At 46.5% G+C, this 22654-nt stretch overlaps 1 protein-coding gene across 1 annotated transcript in view; it reads right to left on the bottom strand.

Moving 5' to 3' along the window:
* DCC (DCC netrin 1 receptor) overlaps nucleotides 1–22654 on the bottom strand; it is a 456614-nt gene that overhangs the window by 313048 nt on the left and 120912 nt on the right. Inside the window, exon 3 of the mRNA XM_048503204.1 lies at nucleotides 16823–16977. Within this exon, the coding sequence (XP_048359161.1) occupies nucleotides 16823–16946 (124 nt within the window). The 5' untranslated portion in view covers nucleotides 16947–16977. The remainder of the gene's footprint in view (nucleotides 1–16822; nucleotides 16978–22654) is intronic.

Genomic DNA, 22654 nt, shown 5'->3' with positions numbered 1-22654 from the left:
TGACCTTTATCACAATTGGTGAATTCAACTGTAACTCTAGACCAATGAGAGGCTGATGCCTGGGTGGGGAAAAGTATTCTTGTTGGATGTATACATTGTATATGCTATGCTAAGTTCAGATAGTTGAGATAGAGACGAGTTCTGTGCGTGTTCAATTTTGTTCTAGCTGAAGAGTTCTGTATAGTATTATAATCTTGTGTAACATAGACTTGTGTAACCTTGCAACTGCTAAAGTAAAACCTTCCTATGGAAAGAACATCTTGAGTGGAGAGTATTCTTTTCTAAGTATGGTAAGAGATTGCAGTGAGTGCAAGAAGACTACTAAACCTTCTCATCTTACCAGAGTGACTCCGCTTTAAACTCTGCTGATAACACAACCATATAAGGCAAGTCAGTAGTGTTAGCTAGAAATCACAGATTGGCCTTGAGGCTGGGAGCCTGGGGCTTGCCCAGTTACAACCTGTGTTGATGAAACGGATCTTTAAAAGCTACTTGGGGTGGTGCCTCTCATGCAGAAGAGAGTTAATTCTCTCCCACTTTCATTTCCCCACTAAAAAAAGCCCACCCCTTGATTTGCTTTGGCGACCAGCAAGGAAAAGGAAGTAGTCTCGGTACAGATAACTGCCTTCTTTTGTTCCCCCTACTGGTTTGGGCTGCCCAAGAACAATGTAGTGATTAGAGTGTCGGACTGGGATCTGAGAGACTCAGGGTCAAATCCTCACACTACATGAATCTTGCTGGGTGACCTTGGACCAGTGATACTCTTCCTCTTCAAGGGTAAAATAAGAATGGGAAAGCCATGCGCACTGCTCTTGGTTCCTTGATAAAAATGCACTAGATAAGTTTGGATCCTGGGGTGCCATTCTGTCAGCTCACTGGTGGGGCTTTTCCATTTGGGCAGGAGGACAGGAACATCTTTGTGTGTGTGTGTTAGTGCAGGGATCTGTGGCTGAAAACACTGCATGGTCTCCACTGCAGTGGCTTCTGTCCACTGAACTGGGCAAAAATCAGTAAAGCAGTATCTGAGAGGCAAGTGGATGTCCTGACTCTGTCACCAGGTTGCCAGACTGCTGCCCCAGTGGGACTGCTGCCCCAGGGTCTAAACTGCCCCAGTTTAGACCCTCCCTCGCCAGTGGGGAGATTTTTCAGCAGCCAACAGAGGTTCAGGCCTCTATCGCAAGCATAACATTGAAATCACTTCTGGTGTTGGGGCACTCTGGTATTTGGAAAGAAACTCTATAATAAAAACTGCTTCTACCATAGAGTTTTTGACCAAATGCCAGAGTGCCCCCAGGCCACTGGCAACATGATGACATCACATCCAGTGCATGCTGGAAATGAGGTCAACTTGTCACTGGCACCAGAGATCTAGGTCTCAGTTTGCTGCCAGTATTATCTATCTATCTATCTATCTATCTATCTATCTATCTATCTATCTATCTATCTATCTATCTATCTATCTATCTATCTATCTATCTATCTATCTATCTATCTATCTATCTATCTATCTATCTATCTATCTATCTACCTATCTATCTACCTACCTTCCTGCCTGCCTGCCTGCCTGCCTGCCTGCCTGCCTACCTGCCTGCCTGCCTGCCTGCCTGCCTGCCTGCCTGCCTGCCTGCCTGCCTGCCTGCCTGCCTACCTACTACCTATCTATCTATCTATCTATCTATCTATCTATCTATCTATCTATCTATTATATTTTTAGACCGCCATAAGAACATAAAAACTAGTCTGCTGGATCAGACCAGAGTCCATCTAGTCCAGCACTCTGCTACTCGCAGTGGCCCACCAGGTGCCTTTGGGAGCTCACATGCAGGATGTGAAAGCAATGGCCTTCTGCTGCTGCTCCTGAACACCTGGTCTGCTAAGGCATTTGCAATCTGAGATCAAGGAGGATCGAGATTGGTAGCCATAGATCGACTTCTCCTCCATAAATCTGTCCAAGCCCCTTTTAAAGCTATCCAGGTTAGTGGCCATCACCACCTCCTGTGGCAGCATATTCCAAACACCAATCACGTGTTGTGTGAAGAAGTGTTTCCAGTAGGCTCAGGGCGGTGTACATCATGTGTCCCTCACCATCTACCCTCATCCCAAGGAGTTGCCAGGGCTGTGAACTTCCTTGTTTTCCTTTACCAAGGACATCCCATGTGGCATTTTTGCCCCACAGGTTAGTGATCCAAGATATAATCAACCAGCCTGGACCTCTGATGCAAAATCAAAGCAGCCTTGTCCATTTGTCTTTAAATTATAAAGTTAAGGAGGAAAAAAAAATCATCTCAGAAGATCACTTAACCGGTATTAAAAAGCACTGTATGCCTGTACCTGAAGAACATATTCTTGATTTAATGACATATTCTTGCTAAGAGGCATCGGATGCTCGGGATTAGGAAAGATACAGACTAATTCAAATGCTCTTCCAGTTATTATTAGAGTCTTACATGTTTCGGCGCTTTTCAACAGAGACAGTGTGAGTGCTCCATTGAATATATAAGGTGTTTTCCCCCCAGTTAAATTATGATGACCGGGAGGCAGGAAATAAGTAATCTACTTAGTAATAATTAAAGTCAAGATCATTTGCAAATTGAACCAACTCTGGGGATTTTAGAATAATGACTTGTATTAACCCTTAGCTTATCACTGGGCTGGCACAGTCCATTTCACTACTGAAGGAGGTAGAGCTGGTCACAGGCACATAGTGTAAATGATATTAGGCAGATTCCTGGAGGACAGATCTACTCCTGACTAGGAGCCACGTACTTGCATATACCATAAGTCTTGTTGTCAGATTATCTGAAAACCTTAATGGACTTTAAAAATTATATGAATCAATAGAGAAAAGTGTAATGTTCATTAATTTGCAACTGATGTTTATATAAATATATAATTCTGTTTGTGTTACTAAGGACCAAAAGGTATATTTACCTACAACTAACACTCGATGCTGATGAAGCTGGAAGTTCCTGTGATGAATGTATTTGTCTTTATTGGTAATCCCTGTAATTCTTTGTTGCTGTTGACTAAGCGCTTATAGGTACAAATAAATTTTTTTAAATCCAGACATTTGGAAACCATTTATAGAAAATTATGTGTAGATACGCCACCACGGTTGTTACATTTTTGTCTTTATGTATATCTTTTTAAAAAATATATATTTAGTTTTTTCTTCTTTTTTAAAACAAAAGATGATACTGTGCTGCTCAAGGTGTCTTGCTCTTCCTGCCTTCAAAGTAGGGAAAAAATGAACAAGGGTGTCATTTTAGATTTAAATGTGTATTTGTATCTACAAGATCCTAAATAAGTTTCAATGGTCTGGAATTATGCAGGGCCTTTCCACACCAGCTTTTTGAATGCAGATCAGCTTTTTAAGTACGCTGGGTTTCTCCTTCCCCTACAAACTGTATTGAAGAGCCCTAGAGCGCAGACTAGTAAATTGCACCAGATGTCAAGCACTGGATCTCTAACACAATTCAGACTCTGTAACTTGGAGGTGAAGAAGAAGAAGGAGAAGACGAAGAAGAAGAAGAAGAAGAGGAGGAGGAGGAGGAGGAGGAGGAGGAGGAAGTGGAGGAGGAGGAGGAGGAGGAGGAGGAGTTTGGATTTATTCCCCACCTTTTCTCTAATAAGGAGACTCAAGGTGGTTTACAAGCACCTTTCCCTTCCTCTCCCCACAACAGACACCTTGAGAGGCAGGTGGGGCTGAGAACATTCCGAAGAATTGTGACTAGGCCAAGGTCACCCAGCAGGAATGTAGGAATGTGGAAACCCAGATTAAAATCCACCTGGCCTTAACCACTACACCACACTGGCTCTCATCTCTGACTTGATGGCAGAAAACACAATCACACATACTCACACATGCCAGTGGTTAAGAGCAGTGGACTCTAATATGGAGAACTGGGTTTGATTCCCCACTACTGCCCATGAGTGAACCAGATTTGTTTCCATGCTCCTACCTTTGAAATGTGCTGGGAGACCTTGGGCTAGCCACAGTTCTCTCAGAACTCAGTCCCACTTACCTTACAAGGTGTCTGTTTTGAGGAAAGAAAGGGAAGGAGTTCATACACCACTGTGACACTCCTTTCAGTTGAGAAAAGTGGAATGTAAATCCAAACTCTTCTTCTCTTCTTCTTCTTCCTTACAACAGTTACAAGATTAGACTTTATTGAATTGATCTTTAGCTTTAAAAGGGGCTTGGACATTTTTATGGAGGAGAAGTCGATCCTCCTTGATCTGAGATTGCAAATGCCTTAGCAGACCAGGTGCTCAGGAGCAGCAGCAGCAGAAGGCCATTGCTTTCACCTCCTGCATGTGAGCTCCCAAAGGCACCTGGTGGGCCACTGCGAGTAGCAGAGTGCTGAACTAGATGGACTCTGGTCTGATCCAGAAGGCTCGTTCTTATGTTCTTATGATCCTCCCACCCCTCATTTTGCCAGGATTCTGCAATGTACAGGCATGAATTCTTAAACGGTTCTTGCAAAACGGAACGGTAAGATTAACTGCAATATTTAATTCCAGCTGACTGGCAAGCACGTATTGACAAAGTGCAGGTGATGGGATTATCTTTCTGGCATCTGTCTATCACAGGAAGATGGGCTTATTTATTTTAGCAATACACGATGTGCTGATAAATCCTACAATAAACCTCAAATTCAAAGAGTGAATTAAAAGGCTGTCAGTTTTACTTAGACTCTTTGATTTGTTTGATCCCCTCAGCAAAGGCCCGTTTTTCTGTTACAACCTGCGGAGCTGACCTTAGGGCCATCCGTGGAAACGCGGCAGGCCTACAGCTTGTTAAACCCTCGCTCTCCTTCTGAGACACCAAAGCCTGCTTTTGCTTTCACACCCCACCCAGATCTTGGCTCTCAGGTGTGAAAATCAACCTCATAAATAAAATGGCTGAGAATCCTGAAGGATCCCACAGAGAAAGCTGCACAGCGCTGTGGATTCCTTGACTATCTTCCGACGGCCTTTGCTTACCCATGCTCATCTTGCCCTGGTAGGCAATTATCTCTGCTGCTCCTTTTTATGACCCCCTGGGGACATTAATGGCAAAAGATGAAATGAGATAAACAATGGCACTGTGATCTCTTCCCGGATTTCTTGCTTGGCATAGCCCTCTTTGGCTTGACCTGGATAGCCCAGGCTAACCTGACCTCATCAGATCTCAGAAGCTAAGCAGGGTCAGCCCTGGTTCGTACTGGGATGGAAGAACACCAAGGAAGACCAGGGTTGTTACACCTGCTATACCAAGGCAGGAAATTGCAAATCACCGCTGTCTGTCTCTTGTCTTGAAAACTCTATGGGGTCGCCGTAAGTCGGCTGCAACTTGACAGCCCTTTATATACACATACAAAGTCACACAGCCCTTTTCAGATGGTACAACCAATGAAACACCCTAGGGCTGTTTCCGCACGGGCAGAATACAGCGACCCAGGGATGCTAAAAACAGCTAACCCAGCGACCCAGGGATGCTAAAAACACCCCTGGGGAGGGGTGGCCTTGCAACCCCCAAGCGGCGAGAAGCTGCTGTTTCCGAACCTCACTCCCTGGGTGAGGTATTTTGGAAACAGTGGCTGGAAGGCGCCACCCCCCCTTTCCCAAATGCCTTACCTTCCCTCCGACCTTCCAGCGTGTCGTCCAGGCCTGGGGACATGCCCCCCCCTCCCTGCAACTCCAGAGCTGTCGTGCAGAGCAGGGGGGGTGTCCCCTGGCCTGGGCGACACGCTGGAAGGTCAGAGGGAAGGGAAGGCGTTCGGGCAATGGTGCAGCGCTGTGCCATCTTCCCCGCCCCTACCGGGACCATTCGTGTGAACAGTCCGGGGGGGGGTGCGTAGGCATCGCATACACCGACGCACCCCCCCGAGCATGGCCGTGCGGAAACGGCATAGGTTCATGTTCCTCTGTACAAAATACAGGGTTGCCAACTCCAGGATGGAAAATTTCTGGGTATTTTTGGGGTAGAGCTTGGGGAAGATAGGATTTGGAGAGGGAAATGACGTCAGCTGGTATAATGCCATAGAGTTCATTCTTTAAAGACCCCATTTTCCTTCAGGGGATCTGGTCTCTGTTGCCTGGAGGTACTTTGTAATCCTGGGAGGCCTCAAGGTCCACCCGGAGGTTGGCAACCTTACAAAGCTGGTTGCACATGGGAAATCTCCGTGTTGGTCTATGCACACAAAATGCTGACCCCCCATATAGAAGTATTGTGTGTAGAATGCGTTCACATTAGCAAGCTCCCTTTATACATGACTGTATCATTGAAAAAGGGCTCCTGTCATAATATGTGAGTATCGAGTGGCACGGGAAGTTGGATTGTATATTAGGTTGCCAACCTCCAGATGGAGCCTGGAGCTCTCTCAGAATTGCAACCGATCTCCAGAGAACAGAGATTCCCCTGGAGAAAATGGCTGATTTGGAAGTCCCTTTCATCCTAAAATCCAACCCTTCCTAGTGTCCAACTCAGAATTGGCACCTCATATTGGGTACCTATGTGGCATCATAATAATTGCCCCTCTGAGGATAGCTGCAGTAAAGATCTTCAGGACTCTCCAGTGACCTTGTCTCCTTCACTGATGCCAGCTAATTTAGTACAAGAGGCCCTTGATGATTTCAGATTACTATCATCGGAGGAACAGAAAAATGTGGTTGACAGACTGGAAGGAACTAGATTACAATTCATCAATATCATGAAGGCTCCTGATGGGCTGAACTTAGATAAGGAAGTGTCTTGTTCAAACAAGAATCGGTCTCCAAGTTCATCAAATCCTCCTGTTGACTCTCCAGATACTGTATTTAAGCTTCCAACAAAGGCTGTTGTCCCATGTGGCATCACTCCATGGGTCAGTAATGACCTAATGCTCGCACAGGAGACCACCTTGACCTTTTGAAACCTTTTATTGTGTATCTGACCTTCAACACCACTTGTCAGAAACAGATTTTAATATGAAATCCAAAGTACTGGAAACTTGGAAGGGATGGCAGAGCGTCTGGGCGTCCCTCTCCCTCCAGATAATACTTTTCACTTTTGACATTTCAAAGCATGTAAGTACCATTTGCCTCCCACAAAACGGACACCATTTAGGCCACCCAACAGGAAGCTGTTTGCTATTCTGCATTTGTTTACTCTAGCACCAATAACCTCGGCTGGGGAACGCAATGGTGACTTGAGGAAAGTCAATTTTTCCTCATGATGATACTATATTTTCTCCCCTCCTTTGAAAGACAGCACTGGAAAATGACAGATGGAGAGCTCTGGAGAGCAAAGCTCTCTCTTTATCATCCAGGCAAGAACGAGACAGACTGCTGCAAGGTAAGTTTCCATATCGCGCATCCACCCTTGCCCTTGAACACATGCGATTAACTTGCGAGTCTGTACTATTTGTGTAAAGCCAACACCATACCTTGCCAAATGAGATTGCAGCACAGCTATAAAAAAGCCATTCTATAAATGCAGCAAGGAGAATGTTTTTAGATGCTCTTAACTAAAAGTAGTTTCGTCCAAACAGATAGGAGCAAAAAGATGGTGTGGTGGAAAGCACTGTCAAGTTGCAGTGGACTGTGGTGGAAAGCACTGTCAAGTTGCAGTGGACTACCCCACAGGCAGAAGTGTAGCTAGGCAGGCGTGCGCCTGGGGCATGCTCCATGTTTTCCACCACCCCCGTGACCCCACCCCCTCCCTTGCCCCCACTTACCTTTTCCTGCCCCACTTACTTTTTCCAGCCAGCAGAAAGCAGCTTTCTGCCAACTGAAAATGGGCCAGGCTGGTGGGGCAGGGCCAGGTCTGGTGAGGCGGGGGGAAGAGGGATGATTTTCATATCCCCCAGGCGCCCACCCCCACCCCCTTGTAGCTCCGTCACTAACCACAGGGTAAGAAACATTCAGAATTCTGCCATCACCTGCCCCTGTGTGTATTGAGAGAGTTCTGAGACCTGTGACTGGCCTAAGGTCACACAGCAGTCTTCAAGCGGAGGAGTGGCAGTGGTGGGATCCAAAAATTTTAGTAACAGGTTCCCATGGTGGTGGGATTCAAACTGTGGCGTAGTGCCAATGGGGCTGGGCGGGGCATGATGGGGGCATGGCCGGGTATTCCGGGGTGGGGCATTCCTGGGCGGGGCTGTGGCAAGGATGCAGCCATTGCGCCGGTCCTTGGGCAGGAAACAAATGCACGCAGGCGCAGGCTGCCACACATGCCGGTGCACCTCCTGCTAGGCTGCTTCAAGTTCTGTGTGCTACTGCTGAGAAGAGGGGCGTAACTAAGGCAAAAATCACTTGGCAAAATCACCAATTTGTAACCCCCTCTCAGCACACACAAATAATTAGTAACCTACTCTTGGGAAACTGTGAGAACCTGCTGGATCCCACCTCTGAGGAGTGGGGAATTGAACCCAATTCTTCAGATTACAGTTTGCTACTCTTAACCACCACACCATGGTTGGCCACCGAGTGAACAGACTGCTGGATCTGATGGGCCTTGGTCTCATCCAGCATTGGCTTTTCTTATGTTCTTATGTTCATGCTGACTCTCGATAGGGTCAAGTGAAGGTCTCCCAATTCGTTTATTTCCTATTCCGTCATAATTTTAACAATACTTTTGTCCTCCAATTTGCATCGCTGGCTCTACAGATTCCTTCCTATTGTGTGTGCATATTGTAGCTATTTATATGTACGATGCATGTCATTTATAGAGATAATATATGCACAAGGCTGATTGATCTGTTGACACCTAAAAACATGGACAAATATGCTCATTTTGTGAGAGGAAAACCTGAGTTCAGGAAAGGAGAAAACAGAATCGCAGGTTCAACTAACACAAGATTTTGCAGGTTGAATCAGAGGCCATGATACATTCAGAAACATACCATGTGGCGGGAATAAGTGGTGGGCATGTTTCAGAGGCATTTCTAGGGGAAATGTAGCCTGGTGCAAAATCTGAGTTTTCTGCCCTCCCCCACCCCGTATGGGCGGCTGCCCTCCCCTACCACAACCAAACAACTTTTTTTGCACCAGGTCTTGAAGTCAATGTATGGACCCAGGGGGAAGGAGGAGGGGTGTGGGGCAACTCTCCACCCCCCATGTGACTAAATGGCCACAGCCCAGGGACATTTGACCCCACATGTCCCCCTGGGCAATACGCCCTTGGCATGTTTAGTTGTTATGGTCCACAGGATCTCTCAGATAGGTCTTCCAATTGCTAAGCCCTCTCCTTTGCTAGCTGAGGATATATATCTGTATGTCTTTACCATGTCATCAACATACTATTGACAATAATGTGGGTAAATCGTGATAATGTTGGTCATTGATTTGCCCTTCCTACAAGAACCTCAAGGCTGAGAAAATCATCACTCTTATTTTAGGTTCAGTAGATTTGGCTGAGAATTATGTGGTTTTCCCTACAGCACTTCCCAAATTTCAGTTTCCCGAAGGACCTCTGGTACCATTAAACTTCACCACATCTAAAAAGAAATTACAAAGGGCCAGGCTGCAAAATCATCAAGGGTTAGTACAATATTGTCCTTGACCAAAAAAAAAAAAGGGGGGGGGATTGTATTGCATATGTCCTGGGGAAACAAGACAGATGTTACATGTCATAAAAAAGACAGATGGGGTTGTAACAACTCCACTGACCTTGTGCCTGTCTATCAAAGTTGGACTGCACATCAATTTAAACATCTCACATGGTTCCTTTACCTTTAGGGAGTCCATCCATTAAAAACCTCTCAGAAATCTAAGAAACCTTTTCTTTAAAAAATCAAAGTAAAGGAAGTTGCTGTATTGGCGTAGGAGAGAAGAAGAGTTTGGATTTATATCCCCCCTTTCTCTCCTACAGGAGACTCAAAGGGGCTGACAATCTCCTTGCCCTTCCCCCCTCACAACAAACACCCTGTGAGGTAGGTGGGGCTGAGAGAGCTCCGCGAAGCTGTGACTAGCCCAAGGTCACCCAGCTGCCATGTGTGGGAGTGTACAGGCTAATCTGAATTCCCCAGATAAGCCTCCACAGCTCAGGTGGCAGAGCGGAGAATCAAACCCGATTCCTCCAGATTAGATACATGAGCTCTTAACCTCCTACGCCACCGCTGCTCCTATAATGTACACTGCATTATTGGACCATGCGCTGGGTTAGTTGTCATTTGTCCCCAAGTAGTACTACAGATTAGATGTAGTTCTTCTTTCCCATCCTCCACCTTGATAGATTTATTCTGATTTATACTCATGGCATTAGGGATGGACCATCCTGAATGTCTCACTCCTGCTTTTTCTGCTCAAAGGTCTGTTGGTATTTGCAAGTGTCTGTCACAACTCAGTCATAAACAAGTTGCTGAGGTCACTGTTTATGACCTGGTCTATTGATTAGGTATTGGTCAGGCAGACCACCATTGCTTACATGCTCGTGAGCACATACATCAGAAGTAATAAAGTTAATGATGGCCGCTTCCGCACGGAGGCGGAAGGGCTTGGGTCGGGGTAACCGAAGCCGACCCGATGATGCCGGGACCATCCACATGGACAGTCCCAGAAAGAACCGGGAAGACAGCACCGCTGGGCACCGTCGCCCGGTGGACTTACCGTTCCTGCGGCCCTCCGGCGCGTTGCCGGGGCCTGGGGACATGCCTCCCCTGCCCTGCGCGCCTACTTCAGCGTCGCAGAGCAGGGGGGCGTGTCCCCAGGCCCCGGCAATGGGCCAGAGGGCCGGAGACCAGGTAAGTGAAGGGAGGGAGTGGGGGGGGGGGAAGGCGCGTTGGGTTGCAGCTGCACCCCCTGTGTGAATGGTGGCCTGGGGACGGCGTTTTTGCTGTCCCCAGGCCGCCATATTCCGCCTGTGCGGAAACGGACAAAGTTTCTTCGAAGAGAAGCCATGAAGTAAGCATGAAGAGACACCAGATCAGTAGCAAGATGTAACCAAATGCATAGTAATGTAGCTGTGTAACAGGAAAGAAAGGATTTCTTATATTATCTCCATGTAGCCCACCCTAGTAGTTAGTAAACTCATTTATATAAAAAGCAACTGAGAATCTGTCTCTTCTGTTCTACTCTGCTAATATATAAATATATACCCAATGAGGTCCCCATTTCAATTTTGCTTTTCCCTGCACGTTGTTGTTAAACAATTTTTCTGCTACCTCACTTCTGTTAATTTTTTTGATGAACCAATACACAACATAGAGGGAGCATAAATTGATGCAAAAACAAAGAAATCTGGAACGTTGGCAAAGGAAACGAGTGAAGCAAAAACAAATTGAAAACATGGTGTTTAATTTACCCCAGATTTGCAAGTAGCTGGAATACGCACACAGTACTTGGCCCTGATCGTAGTCAAAAAAGCTGCTAATGAAAAAAGGCGCTAATTTAGGACATGTGGATTATTTTGCCTATTGGCTTATTGAAAATAAATATTTTGTACATCAGTTTTACAAGGGAGAGGCAAAGAGTCTTTGGAGTTATTTTCTTTTCCTAGCACATCCCTTCACATTAAAAAAATATGCCTTAGTATATATCTATAGTTCTAAAACAAGAAGTGCCAGTAGATGTCAGCACTGCCTGAGCATTTCTGCATTGGCTATTGTGGGCTTTCTGGGCTGTGTGGCCATGGTCTGGTAATTTTTGCTCCTGACGTTTTGCCTGCATCTGTGGCTGGCATCTTCGGGGCATATCCAGTGGTGGGATCCAAAAATTTTAGTAACAGGTTCCCATGGTGGTGGGATTCAAACTGTGGCGTAGCGCCAATGGGATTGGGCGTGGCATGATGGGGGCGTGGCCAGGCATTCCAGGGGCGGGGCATTCCTGGGTGGGGCTGTGGCAAGGACGCAGCCGCTGTGCCGGTCCTTGTGTGGGAAACGAATGCACACAGGCGCAGGCTGCCACGCACGCCCGTGCACCTCCTGCTAGACTGCTTCAAGTTCTGCACGCTACTGCTGAGAGGAGGGGCGTAACTAAGGCAAAAATCACATGGCAAAATCACCAATTAGTAAACCCCTCTCGGCACACACAAATAATTAGTAACCTACTCTCGGGAACCTGTGAGAACCTGCTGGATTCCACCTCTGGGCATGTCACGGTAAGATGTTTTTATCTCTGTGGTACAGCGTGGAGTAGCTGGCTATTTGTTTTTACCCCCTCCCAGGTAGGAGGGGGAGAATGCACATTTGCATGGGCCTAGGGAGAGGTCATTAGCAGTTGCATTTGTGTACTGCATTGCATCATTCCTCTTGAGCACAAGCTCCATTTCTGAGGAGCCTGCTTTCCCTGCTGTTGGAAGCCGCCCTGAACCCACGAGGTTTCCAAATGCTGGCAAAACCCAAATTTTCCTGTTGCTTCATTTCTTCCTGTGAAGCAAAACAGCTAATCAGGAAGTGTAATTCCTTATCTGGGTTTTGTTGCAGGATTTTAACTTTTGTCTGCATTGGACTGGTAGAAGTACTTTAGATATGAAGAGAAGGATTTAAAAATGCAAGTAGTGTAGGCAAAATCTGCTAGTGTGGCACGTTTATAGTGTATGTAAAAAATGGAAGACTCTGCTCCTCCCCTATTATCTGTATGATTTAGTTTGGTCCTTCGGGGCCGAGCTTTTGCTTTCAGTTTCTAGTTCTTGTAGGTTAGCTAATGCTGATAGTTGTAAGAGATGCCTTCCTTGCAAATAAAAGTTGTTGCTTTGGACCAGCTTGTCTCTACTGAATAGACCTGAGAACCAGTGCCGAAGTGAGTATTCCAGTCCAATTATTGTGTAAACACAAAACTGTGAGAAAACCCCACTGCGAACCAAACAGCCTTGAGGCAAGTGCTCAAAAACCAATTGAAAGCTTCACTAGCCTTTGTTTGATTAATTCCAACCTGGAGTTTTTTTCCTCGATTACTCTGACACATTGCAGAATGGGATCTGCTGGGATAGCTGGGTAGGTGGATATCATAATTCTTAGTACCTTAGGCAAATGAATGAATCCTACATTGCATTACAAATCAGCCTGCTCAACTCTCCAACCTAGAAACTGATGCCCATTAATTACCCTTTGGAGAATCTCTAGCAGCAGCTTGGAAGAGCCAGAATAATATTTTTGGGGAGGAGGGGAGCCTACACATACATTGTGGGAAAAATAGACAGTCTTTAGGAGCAGTGAGTTTTATATCCTATCTGGTAACACAGCACTGAAATTAAACATTGTAAAAGCAAGGGAGATGGGGACAAGAACTAGCAAAAATTAGATTTAATCAAAGAGCAAGGCACGCACACTACAGAAATCCAAGCAACCCTTATATTCAAAAATTATCGGAAAAGCTAGTATTTTTGCTGATATTTCAACTAATTACATGCAGAGAAAATGTACACACAAATGGCAGGCTGTATTCCGGGTGCCCTTTTCTATCTGCTTTTATTACTCCATTGTCTCGGATTGCAGAAGACTTTTGATATTTTCACATAACACAAAGATCTTGAAATTGTTTGAAATATACATTGATCATAGCATGTTTCAGGAAAGAGCAAAGTCCAATCTGTCCAGATTTTATGGAGATTTGAGGGCTGTTTGATAAACAGGAAAAAAATAACTTTGTCATGGGGCAAAGGTTGGTGGGGGGAAAGCAACAAGAAAATGGATAGAATGGTAGACCTCAGATCTTGAACCCTGAAATAATAATAAGTAGCTAGGAAACACCTCTTCCTTTTGGAAAACATAAGAGATAATCTCCTTCTTGTCCTGGAAGGTGCTAAAAAAGTTTTCTCAGGGAAACAATGCACAACTTTCCCTCTTCTCCCCCATTTTTCAGTATGTTTTCCTGATCAGGACCTTTTCCACGCACTGGAGTTCAGAGGTGGGATCCAGCAGGTTCTCACAGGTTCCCGAGAATAGGTTACTAATTATTGGTGTGTGCCGAGAGGGGGTTACTAATTGGTGATTTTGCCACGTGATTTTTGCCTTAGTTACGCCCTCCTCTCAGCAGTAGCGTGCAGAACTTGAAGCAGTCTAGGAGGAGGTGCACCGGTGTGCGTGGCAACCTGCGCCTGCGTGCATTCATTTCTCGCCCAAGGACCGGCGCAGTGGCTGCGTCCTTGCCACAGCCCCGCCCAGCAATGCCCCACCCCCGGAATGCCCGACCACACCCCCGTCGTGCCCCGCCCAGTCCCACTGGCGCTACGCCACAGTTTGAATCCCATCACCATGGGAACCTGTTACTAAAATTTTTGGATCCCACCACTGCTGGAGTTACTCCTGATTTTCTTGGGAGTCAATCCACAGGCACTGGAACCAGTTTGGGCAGGATTCTTCTGCACATCTGCCCCCCCTGTGCATTTTTCTTTCAGTTGTTGAGTCCATTTATTTTCTTCTGCATGTGGCCTAAATATTGACGATTTTCAAGGGAGGCTGCTGTTGTCTGAATATTAGTGGCGTCAGAGCCCTAAAATAGTGCTACAATGCTGTTGTGTTACTCTGAGTATTTAAGAAGATTTTCTCAATTCCCAGCTTTTATTTTTAAAAAAAGTAACTCACCCCTTGCCTAAAGGAGATATAAGGAAAAAGGCATATCTCCACAAGGGAAGAGGACAGAGTCTTACTTCTTTTTTAAAAAGCAAACAATGAACATTGGGAATTTAGAGAAACTCCATAAATGATCACTGGGACACTGCGGCATTATATCACTATTTTAGGGCCATTTAAATAAACCAAACTAACATTGAAATTACTAGTGTTGGGGGGAAGTGGTATAATGAGGAAATTTCTGCACGGACCATATATCCTGGGATGGGGAGGTGAAATATTCTGGTCTGTGCATGACTGCTGCATGGCTTCCAGCCCTAAATCGAGCCCACCGCATGAGATTTCCCTTCTCCCGGGGTTTTCAAAAATTGCTAAATTGGCAGTTCTTTTGAAAAACCTTGCGCCGCTCCCACTCCCATGCAAACACTATGGCCCTTTCTACACGGCAACGGTGCGGGGGTGCATTGGCATAAAAAATGCCGACGCCCCCAGGACCATTCACACGGTTGGTCCTGGGAGGGCAGCAGGTGGCGGCGCAGCCTTTGCACAGGCTGCGCTGTCGCTGAACACCTACCTCGTCTCCTGACCAGGGGACATGCCCCCACAGGCTGGAGCGACGGTTCTGGAGTCGCAGGCCAGGGGGCGTGTCTGTGACGAGCCAGAAGCCAGGAGATGAGGTAGGCATTCGGGGATGGTGCAGGGGAAATGGTGCCTTCCAGCATTTGGAAGATGCTGCTTCTGAAAAACCTCGCTCAGGGAGCAAGGTTCGGAAGCAGCGTCTTCGCGCCGCTCGGGGGTTGCGAGGCTAGCGCTTCCATGTGAACCCCTCCCCAGGGACGCTGTTTTTAGCGTCCCTGGGGCGCTCTTTTCTGCCCGTGCGGAAAGGGCCTATGAGAGACGGATGGGTTTATTTTTCCTGCCTCGCCACTTGCTCTCCCTGCCCCATAGCTACAGCCAATCAGAACATCAGGAAAACAGGACTGTTCGTGGACGCGTGGAAACATTTGCGTAGAAAATGAAAGTAAACCGGGGGTTCATGCATAATTAACTGGAGTTCTCCCTCCCGGTTTTAACACGGTAACAGACTGCCGTGCAAAGGGAGAAACTGAGAAACAAACAACTCAGTATGCATGATCCTGGGTCTATCCCAGGAAATTATGTCCATCTGGAAAACACCAACGACTGCTACAGTTGTGAATGATAATGATAGCACAGTATCCAATCAAGTGCTGATGCAGCCAAACATCTGCTAGACAACATAGTGCCTGCTGAAACCTAAAAGTGTTTTTAGGAAGTGGGTGGGGCCAGGTAGGCTTTTAATTGATTACTGGAGATTTGATTGGCTGTGCACATTTTTTAAAAAATGTTACTTTGGCAGCAGCTGCCACTACAGCACAAGAATCTACTCCTTGTTTTGGCAGTTAAACTGTGGTAATGGCTTTGTGACTGCCTCTGCCTCCTACGGCAGCCATCTTGTGGCAACCATTTTGTTGCTATGCCCACCATACCATGTCAGCATTCCAAATGTGCCCACAGGCTCAAAAAGGTTGAAGATCCCTGCACTATAGAACACTTCAGGCTGTTAACAATGAGCTTTTAAAACAAAGATGAAAATCAATAGTCACATCAGGATGTGCCTTTGCTTACAATACTCTGGAAATCACCAGATGCCCTAATCAGAGCATATCACCAAATGTCTTTTAATATAACTGTCAGACCTGTTCAAAATTTCCAGGGATAATAAAAAATGACCTATGAACTCAGTATGTTTCAGAGCTTCTCCACACCATCTGCCCACAATCTTTTACAAATTCAGCCTCTCCTTCTGTTCCCCATATTGCCTGATTAAAAGAGAACATTTAAATAACTAAGAAAATATCATTTTCTTCTACAAACGTGAGTTCACAAATGCAAATGAGATCAACATTGTTTCCTTCCTTCCTTCCTTCCTTCCTTCCTTCCTTCCTTCCTTCCTTCCTTCCTTCCTTCCTTCCTTCCTTCCTTCCTTCCTTCCTTCCTTCCTTCCTTCCTTCCTTCCTTCCTTCCTTCCTTCCTTCCTTCCTTCCTTCCTTCCTTCCTTCCTTCCTTCCTTCCTTCCTTGGATCTCCTAAATGGAATGGTGGAGAGATGGTATAAACAGGAAAACCTCACTGCAAAGCAAAGCTACAGAATTGACTGTTTCTCAGTCGTGGGGTAAGTAGTGCATGCCTAAATAGCCTGAGACCCACCCTGATGAAATATCGCTTTATAAATTTCAACACGCATGCGACCTAGAGCAATTGAAGCAGTCCGATAGACCAGTTTTTTTTAATTGGTCTTAAGCACACACTTAAAAGTGACACACTTACATTCAGGTTGTGTTGCCACTTTGACAGGTTGTGAGCTTTCTCCAGGTCCCCATTCGTTGTAAGCCACCACTCGGAATGTATAGGTTTCTTCTGGTTTGAGATTTCCTACTGTAAGCTGAAGCATCCCAGGCTGTGACGTGTTCAAAGCCCGCTCCCTTAAAAAAAAGAAAAGGAACACAGTTGGTATAAAATACTAGGAACCAACATGATTAGGAACCAAGAAGACAATATATGGTCAACATTTATTGCACAGTGCACACATCTGTAAGTTAAAAACAATCTTTAGTCATGAAAAAGTGAATTAAAAAACACAGTTGTATAGAACACATAAATAGTTACACATAGCACATCATACAAAGACCTGCTTTGTTTCAACCGGAAACAATCTCCCTCAGATATCAAACTATTAAACACATACACAAGCTTAACAACATCATGATGATGCGGCTGGCCTCCACCCGGGCCAGGGCCTTTACAGCCCTGGCCCCTGCCTGGTGGAACACTCTTCCTCCATCTGTCCGGGCCCTGCAGGATCTTGGTGAGTTCCGCAGGGCCTATAAGACCGAGTTGTTCCGCCGGGCTTTTGGGGGAGCCAGCCACTGATTGGTGCACCCCCCCCCTTGGTTGTCCTGCCTACATCTTGGGACTTTTATCATCTGTGCAACCCACTGTTCTTCCCCGCTCTCTGGGGAGGGTTTTTATTGAAATTTTAATGTCGGATGCCGGGAAGTTGTATGTAATGTTGTTGGGGTTTGTGTATTTTCACTTATTGGGGTTTTAGTGATTTTAGGACTCATGGAGCCTATTATTTACAATTTTATTCTATTTGTGATCTATTTGTCTGCTTACTTTGTTGTTCACCACCCAGAGCCCCTTGGGGAAGGGCGGTATATAAATTTGACAATAAAAATATAAATTTGACAATAAATAAATAAATAAATAAATAAATAAATAAATAAATAAATAAATAAATAATAAAAATTCTTAGTCCAAGAATCCAGTCCAGAAAGGTTGTAGATGAATCTTGTGGATGGTAAAAATGAAAGTGTAAAAGGTATCAACAATGTAAAAAGTTAATGCCAGTAAACCACAGGTGTCAAACTCACGGCCCTCCAGATGTTCATGAACTACAATTCCCATCAGCCCTTGCCAGTATAGCCAATGCTCATATTGGGAGGGGCTGATGGGAATTGTAGTTCATGAACATCTGGAGGGCCGTGAGTTTGATACCCCTGCAGTAAACAATCCAGAAAAGAGTTTGAACAATCACCTTCCTCTCCCCACAACAGACACCATGTGAGGTAGGTGGGGCTGAGACAACCCTGAGAGAACGGTGCAAGCTTCATCTGGAGGAGTGGGGAAACAAACCCAGATCTCCAAATTAGAGTCTGCCACTCATGTCTAGGAGTAGGGAATCAAACCTGGTTCTCCGGACTAGAGTCCACTACTATACCCATACATTTCCGCACAACAGCCGGTTGATTCCAGCCATGAAAGCCTTTGACAATACTTGAAGTGACCTTATACTGTGTCAGGGTACCGGTCCATGTAGCTTGGATCTTCCTCTACTTGGGCTGGAAGTTTTTCGAGATCTCAAGCGGAGATTCTTCTCAGCCCTGTTACCTGGCAAAGAACAGGTGCTTCCCCACTGCGCAATGCCCCATTTCTCTTGAGCTGAACACCCCATACAAATGCACTGAAAATGTGCTGCATTCAAAATAGGCAGCATTTGTCCTGGTCCAATTGATGGTAGACTGCACTGCAACTGGCTCAGCATCTCCTGTTGGCCCCTGTTCACCATTTACCGGCTGGCTTGGGTTATGCACGCTTCTGGGTGATCGAAAGGCAGGTCATTCATCATTTAAAACCAGCTCCGTTTGGAGCATGTATGATGCTTTTGCACCTGCATAGCCAGAGGTGTCCATCACGCTGTCCTGTGTGTACAACTTATTGAACTGAACAATAGTTCCCAGGTGGCAGAGTGAAAATACACAAAACATTTTCTAACCATTTTGGCAGCGAACGCACTCTGCCTTTGGACTCAGGTGGGCAAAAACAGCCAAGGCTAGAATACTAGAGAGAGAGAAACCATATCACTTTTTCCACCCAGAGAAACAACCAAGAAATGCATTTTTCTTGTGGCAGGAAAGGCTTTTTAAAAATCATAACATAGACTGGGATATTGGAAGGAAAGGATCGTGCAATATCACTTGACGCTACTGCAGACTGGCCCTTTCCCCACTTACCATTTGCGGCGCGCTACTCTCCCCAAATAGAGCGGGGTCCAGTGGCGCTCCCCACGAGTCCGGGTGGTGACAAAGCAGCTGCCCTGACTCTGCCGCTCTCACGTCCCCTCAGCGCGTGTCATTTCTGGCGCTGAAGAAACGGCACCTTCTGATGACCCCGCACAGAGTGCGGGGCAGTGGGGAACACGACCCTGCGGCAGAAATCACTCGTGCTGAGAGTAGCGCGCTGCAAACGGTAAGTGGGGAAAGGGCCATTATGAGTCTCAAGGGGATAGAGAGATAGTAAAGGGCTAGAAAGGGTGCTATTGGACCTTTCCTAAGCCTACTCCTGCTGCTGTCACTTTGATACCCAGAATGCTACACTGAGGGGTGCAATCGCTTCCCTTCTCTTTCTCTCCATCCACCATGAGGATTGATCAAGTTCTCTACAGTCTCTTTCCATCCTAGCCTAGATACTTAGCTGCTATTGTTATTTCTATCTAGCATGGAGTTCTCACAATAGAGAACTTTCTCCCGTCTCTCTCTCTATCCTCCCCACTCTCTTCATTCACAATGAGGTCTGATCAAGCTTTCTACAGTATCTCTCCATCCTATCTTAGACTGATTATGCACATGGTGTCTGTGGCACTGCTGGGGCGAATGTCCATTGCGGCATGATTTCTCATACAGACGTATTTCCTTGAGCCCTGCTTTCATTTTCCATTCTCTCCAGAGCGAGCGACATTACTTCTAGCTTACCTAGCTTCACACTTCCTACTGTAAAGGATTCAATGGTGTTGATGGTGAAGTAACCTTGAGTGCATTCCACAGCCCGGGCGATGGGCCAGATGCATCGGCGGAGACTTTATCTTTGCGCGGGAGATGAAGTCTCCGTTCCCATGGGAATCAGGAAGGGGGGATGGGGTGAATGGTATTATAACCTGTGCTTCTGGCGGGAAGTGTCATTCCTGCCACTGCGTGTACTTGAGCTTTCTAAGATGTCTTAATAAATGGACTTTCATTACCAAAGCCTTTTATTTCTGCGTCTATGGAATTCCTTACATTCAAGCATCCTTTTCAAGTTTGGTCGGATCATAAAAACCTGGCGGCTCTTTCCACCCCCCTCAAGATGTCCGCAAAACAACTTCGTTGGGCCGCTTTCTTTTCTCGTTTCTCATTTACAGTCCATTTTTTTCCTGGGAAAACCAACAAACTGGCTGACGCGCTCTCGCGCCTACCCGGGGAGGGTGGAGCTGCCTTGCGAGACATTCCACGCACCGTTCTTTCCCCCTCCCAGTTGGGGTTGGCTGTCACCCGATCTCAAACGTCCGCCTCCCCTCCACCCCGTTCCCAGTCTACCGTCTCTCCTTTCCTGCGGGGGAATTGGAGGAGGGGGGGCTGCATGAAGCCAGCGGCTGAAGGGGACTCCCAATTGCGTTTGGAGAATGCAGTTTGGCGGAGGGGGGAATGTTGGTACGTGCCTCCCCCCCCTCCGCAAGCAAGTTCTTGAAGCTTGCCACGATGCCCGTTCGGCTGGACATTTTGGCTTTTTGAAAACTCTGCACTTAGCCCGCCGGCAGTTCTGGTGGCGCAAAGACATTGAGGCTTACATTAAAGGCTGCTCGGTTTGTGCAGAAGCCAAAACCATCGGGGAAAGCCCCATGGACTGTTGAAACCTCTCCCGGTAGCTTCCCGCCCTTGGGAAGTCATCTCCATGGATTTCATTACAGATTTGCCCGAAAGTCGCCTTAACACGGTTTTATGGGTGGTGGTAGACTTATTCTCTAAAGCAAGCCCATTTTATTCCATGGCTTCCATCCCCTCTGCTCCTAAGTTGTACGGCTGTTTATTCAACATGTTTACCGTCTCCATTCCGCCCCCGTTAAGGTGGTCTCCGACCGCGGCCCCCAATTCATCTCAAAGTTCTGGAAAGCGTTTTTTGGGATTGTTGGGAGCCGCCCCGGCCGTCGCCGCCCGTTCAAAGTGACGGAGAGACGGAGAGAACGAACAGAACCCTAGAGCAGTATTTACGTTGTTACACCAACTACCACCAAGACAATTGGTGCGAGCTTATTCCGTTTGCGGAGTACGCCTACAATAATGCGGTTCATAGTAGTACAAAGAAACCCCCCTTTGAAATTGTGTCTGGTCGCTCCTTCCCGCCGTTACCACAACTACCCGCAGCAGCGTTGGACCCCAAATTCCAACAATGGATTTCATCCCTAGCCGAGGGATGGAAGTCGGTCCAGACCGCCTTACAGCAAGCAAAGGACTCCCAAAAACTGCAAGGATAAACACCGCTCAGATTTCCCTCTGCGTGTGGGCTCCTGGGTGTATTTATCTACAAAAAAATCTCAGAGACGTGCATAAATTTTCCAAACTGGGCAAGAGGTAGGTTGGGCCTTTGCAAATTACGAAAGGGATGGATGAGGTCACTGTCCGGTTAGATTGGCCTAACTGTCTGAGTAACATCCATCCTGTATTCCTTTCCAGCTTGCTCAAGGAGGCTCCCCGCTTCCGATGCCTGGCACGACCAGCGGAGAGGCCCCTCCGACTATTATTGATGGCCACAAGCACTACGAAATTGACGCTATCCTGGACTCTCGCTTTAATCGCAACCGCTTGCAATATTTAGTTTCTTGGGTGGGATATTCCTCTGGGTATAATCAATGGGTTTATTCCGAAAACATTGAAGCCCCCACCCTTATTTCTGCTTTCCCCCGCATAAACCTGGAAGGGGTCTTCTTTAGGAGGCAGAGTGTAAAGGATTCAATGGTGTTGATGGTGAAGTAACCTTGAGTGCATTCCACAGCCCGGGCGATGGGCCAGATGCATCGGCGGAGACTTTATCTTTGCGCGGGAGATGAAGTCTCCGTTCCCATGGGAATCAGGAAGGGGGGGATGGGGTGAATGGTATTATAACCTGTGCTTCTGGCGGGAAGTGTCATTCCTGCCACTGCGTGTACTTGAGCTTTCTAAGATGTCTTAATAAATGGACTTTCATTACCAAAGCCTTTTATTTCTGCGTCTATGGAATTCCTTACACCTACTCCCTCACACCGCCATCTATCCCTTTCCCCTCTCCCCCACTTCCATGTTGCCGGCTCCTTCTGGCCTCCTACTCATCCTGCCAGCATTCTTTGGTAGTCAGCAAGTGGAAATAAAAAAATACTTGGTCTCACCATATACCCAATGTTCCTATGCACTCACCTCCCCCTATGTTCCAGGGAGGGTGAGAATCCCCCTTCACGCACTACAGGGGTGGCAGGATGTGTGTGTGTGTGTGGGGGGGGGGGGTTGTACAGTGCTCATTTCTGTTTGGGGGACAAGTTGGCATTTCTATGGATAGTACAAGCAGAGAGTTTTGTTGGTTCCATGCCATCTCCCCCACTCTCCTTCCACCCTCCCCAATGACTGGCAGAGCTTTTTAAAACTTTGTTTCAACTTTAAGCATTTGTATCATTTGTATTAGATCTATCAAAATAATACAAGAATATCAAAATATCAAGAAATATCAAAATAACAAGCCTCTCTCTCCTCCCATGGCAGCAGCAAGAATTAAGATGTGCATGTGTGCGCGTGTGTGGAGATGGGGAGAAGAGAGAAT

Source organism: Sphaerodactylus townsendi, linkage group LG07 (genome assembly GCF_021028975.2).
Source record: "Sphaerodactylus townsendi isolate TG3544 linkage group LG07, MPM_Stown_v2.3, whole genome shotgun sequence".
Lineage (NCBI taxonomy): Eukaryota > Metazoa > Chordata > Lepidosauria > Squamata > Sphaerodactylidae > Sphaerodactylus > Sphaerodactylus townsendi.
Note: the sequence above shows the minus strand (reverse complement) of the source record. Positions and strands in the feature narration are given on the sequence as shown.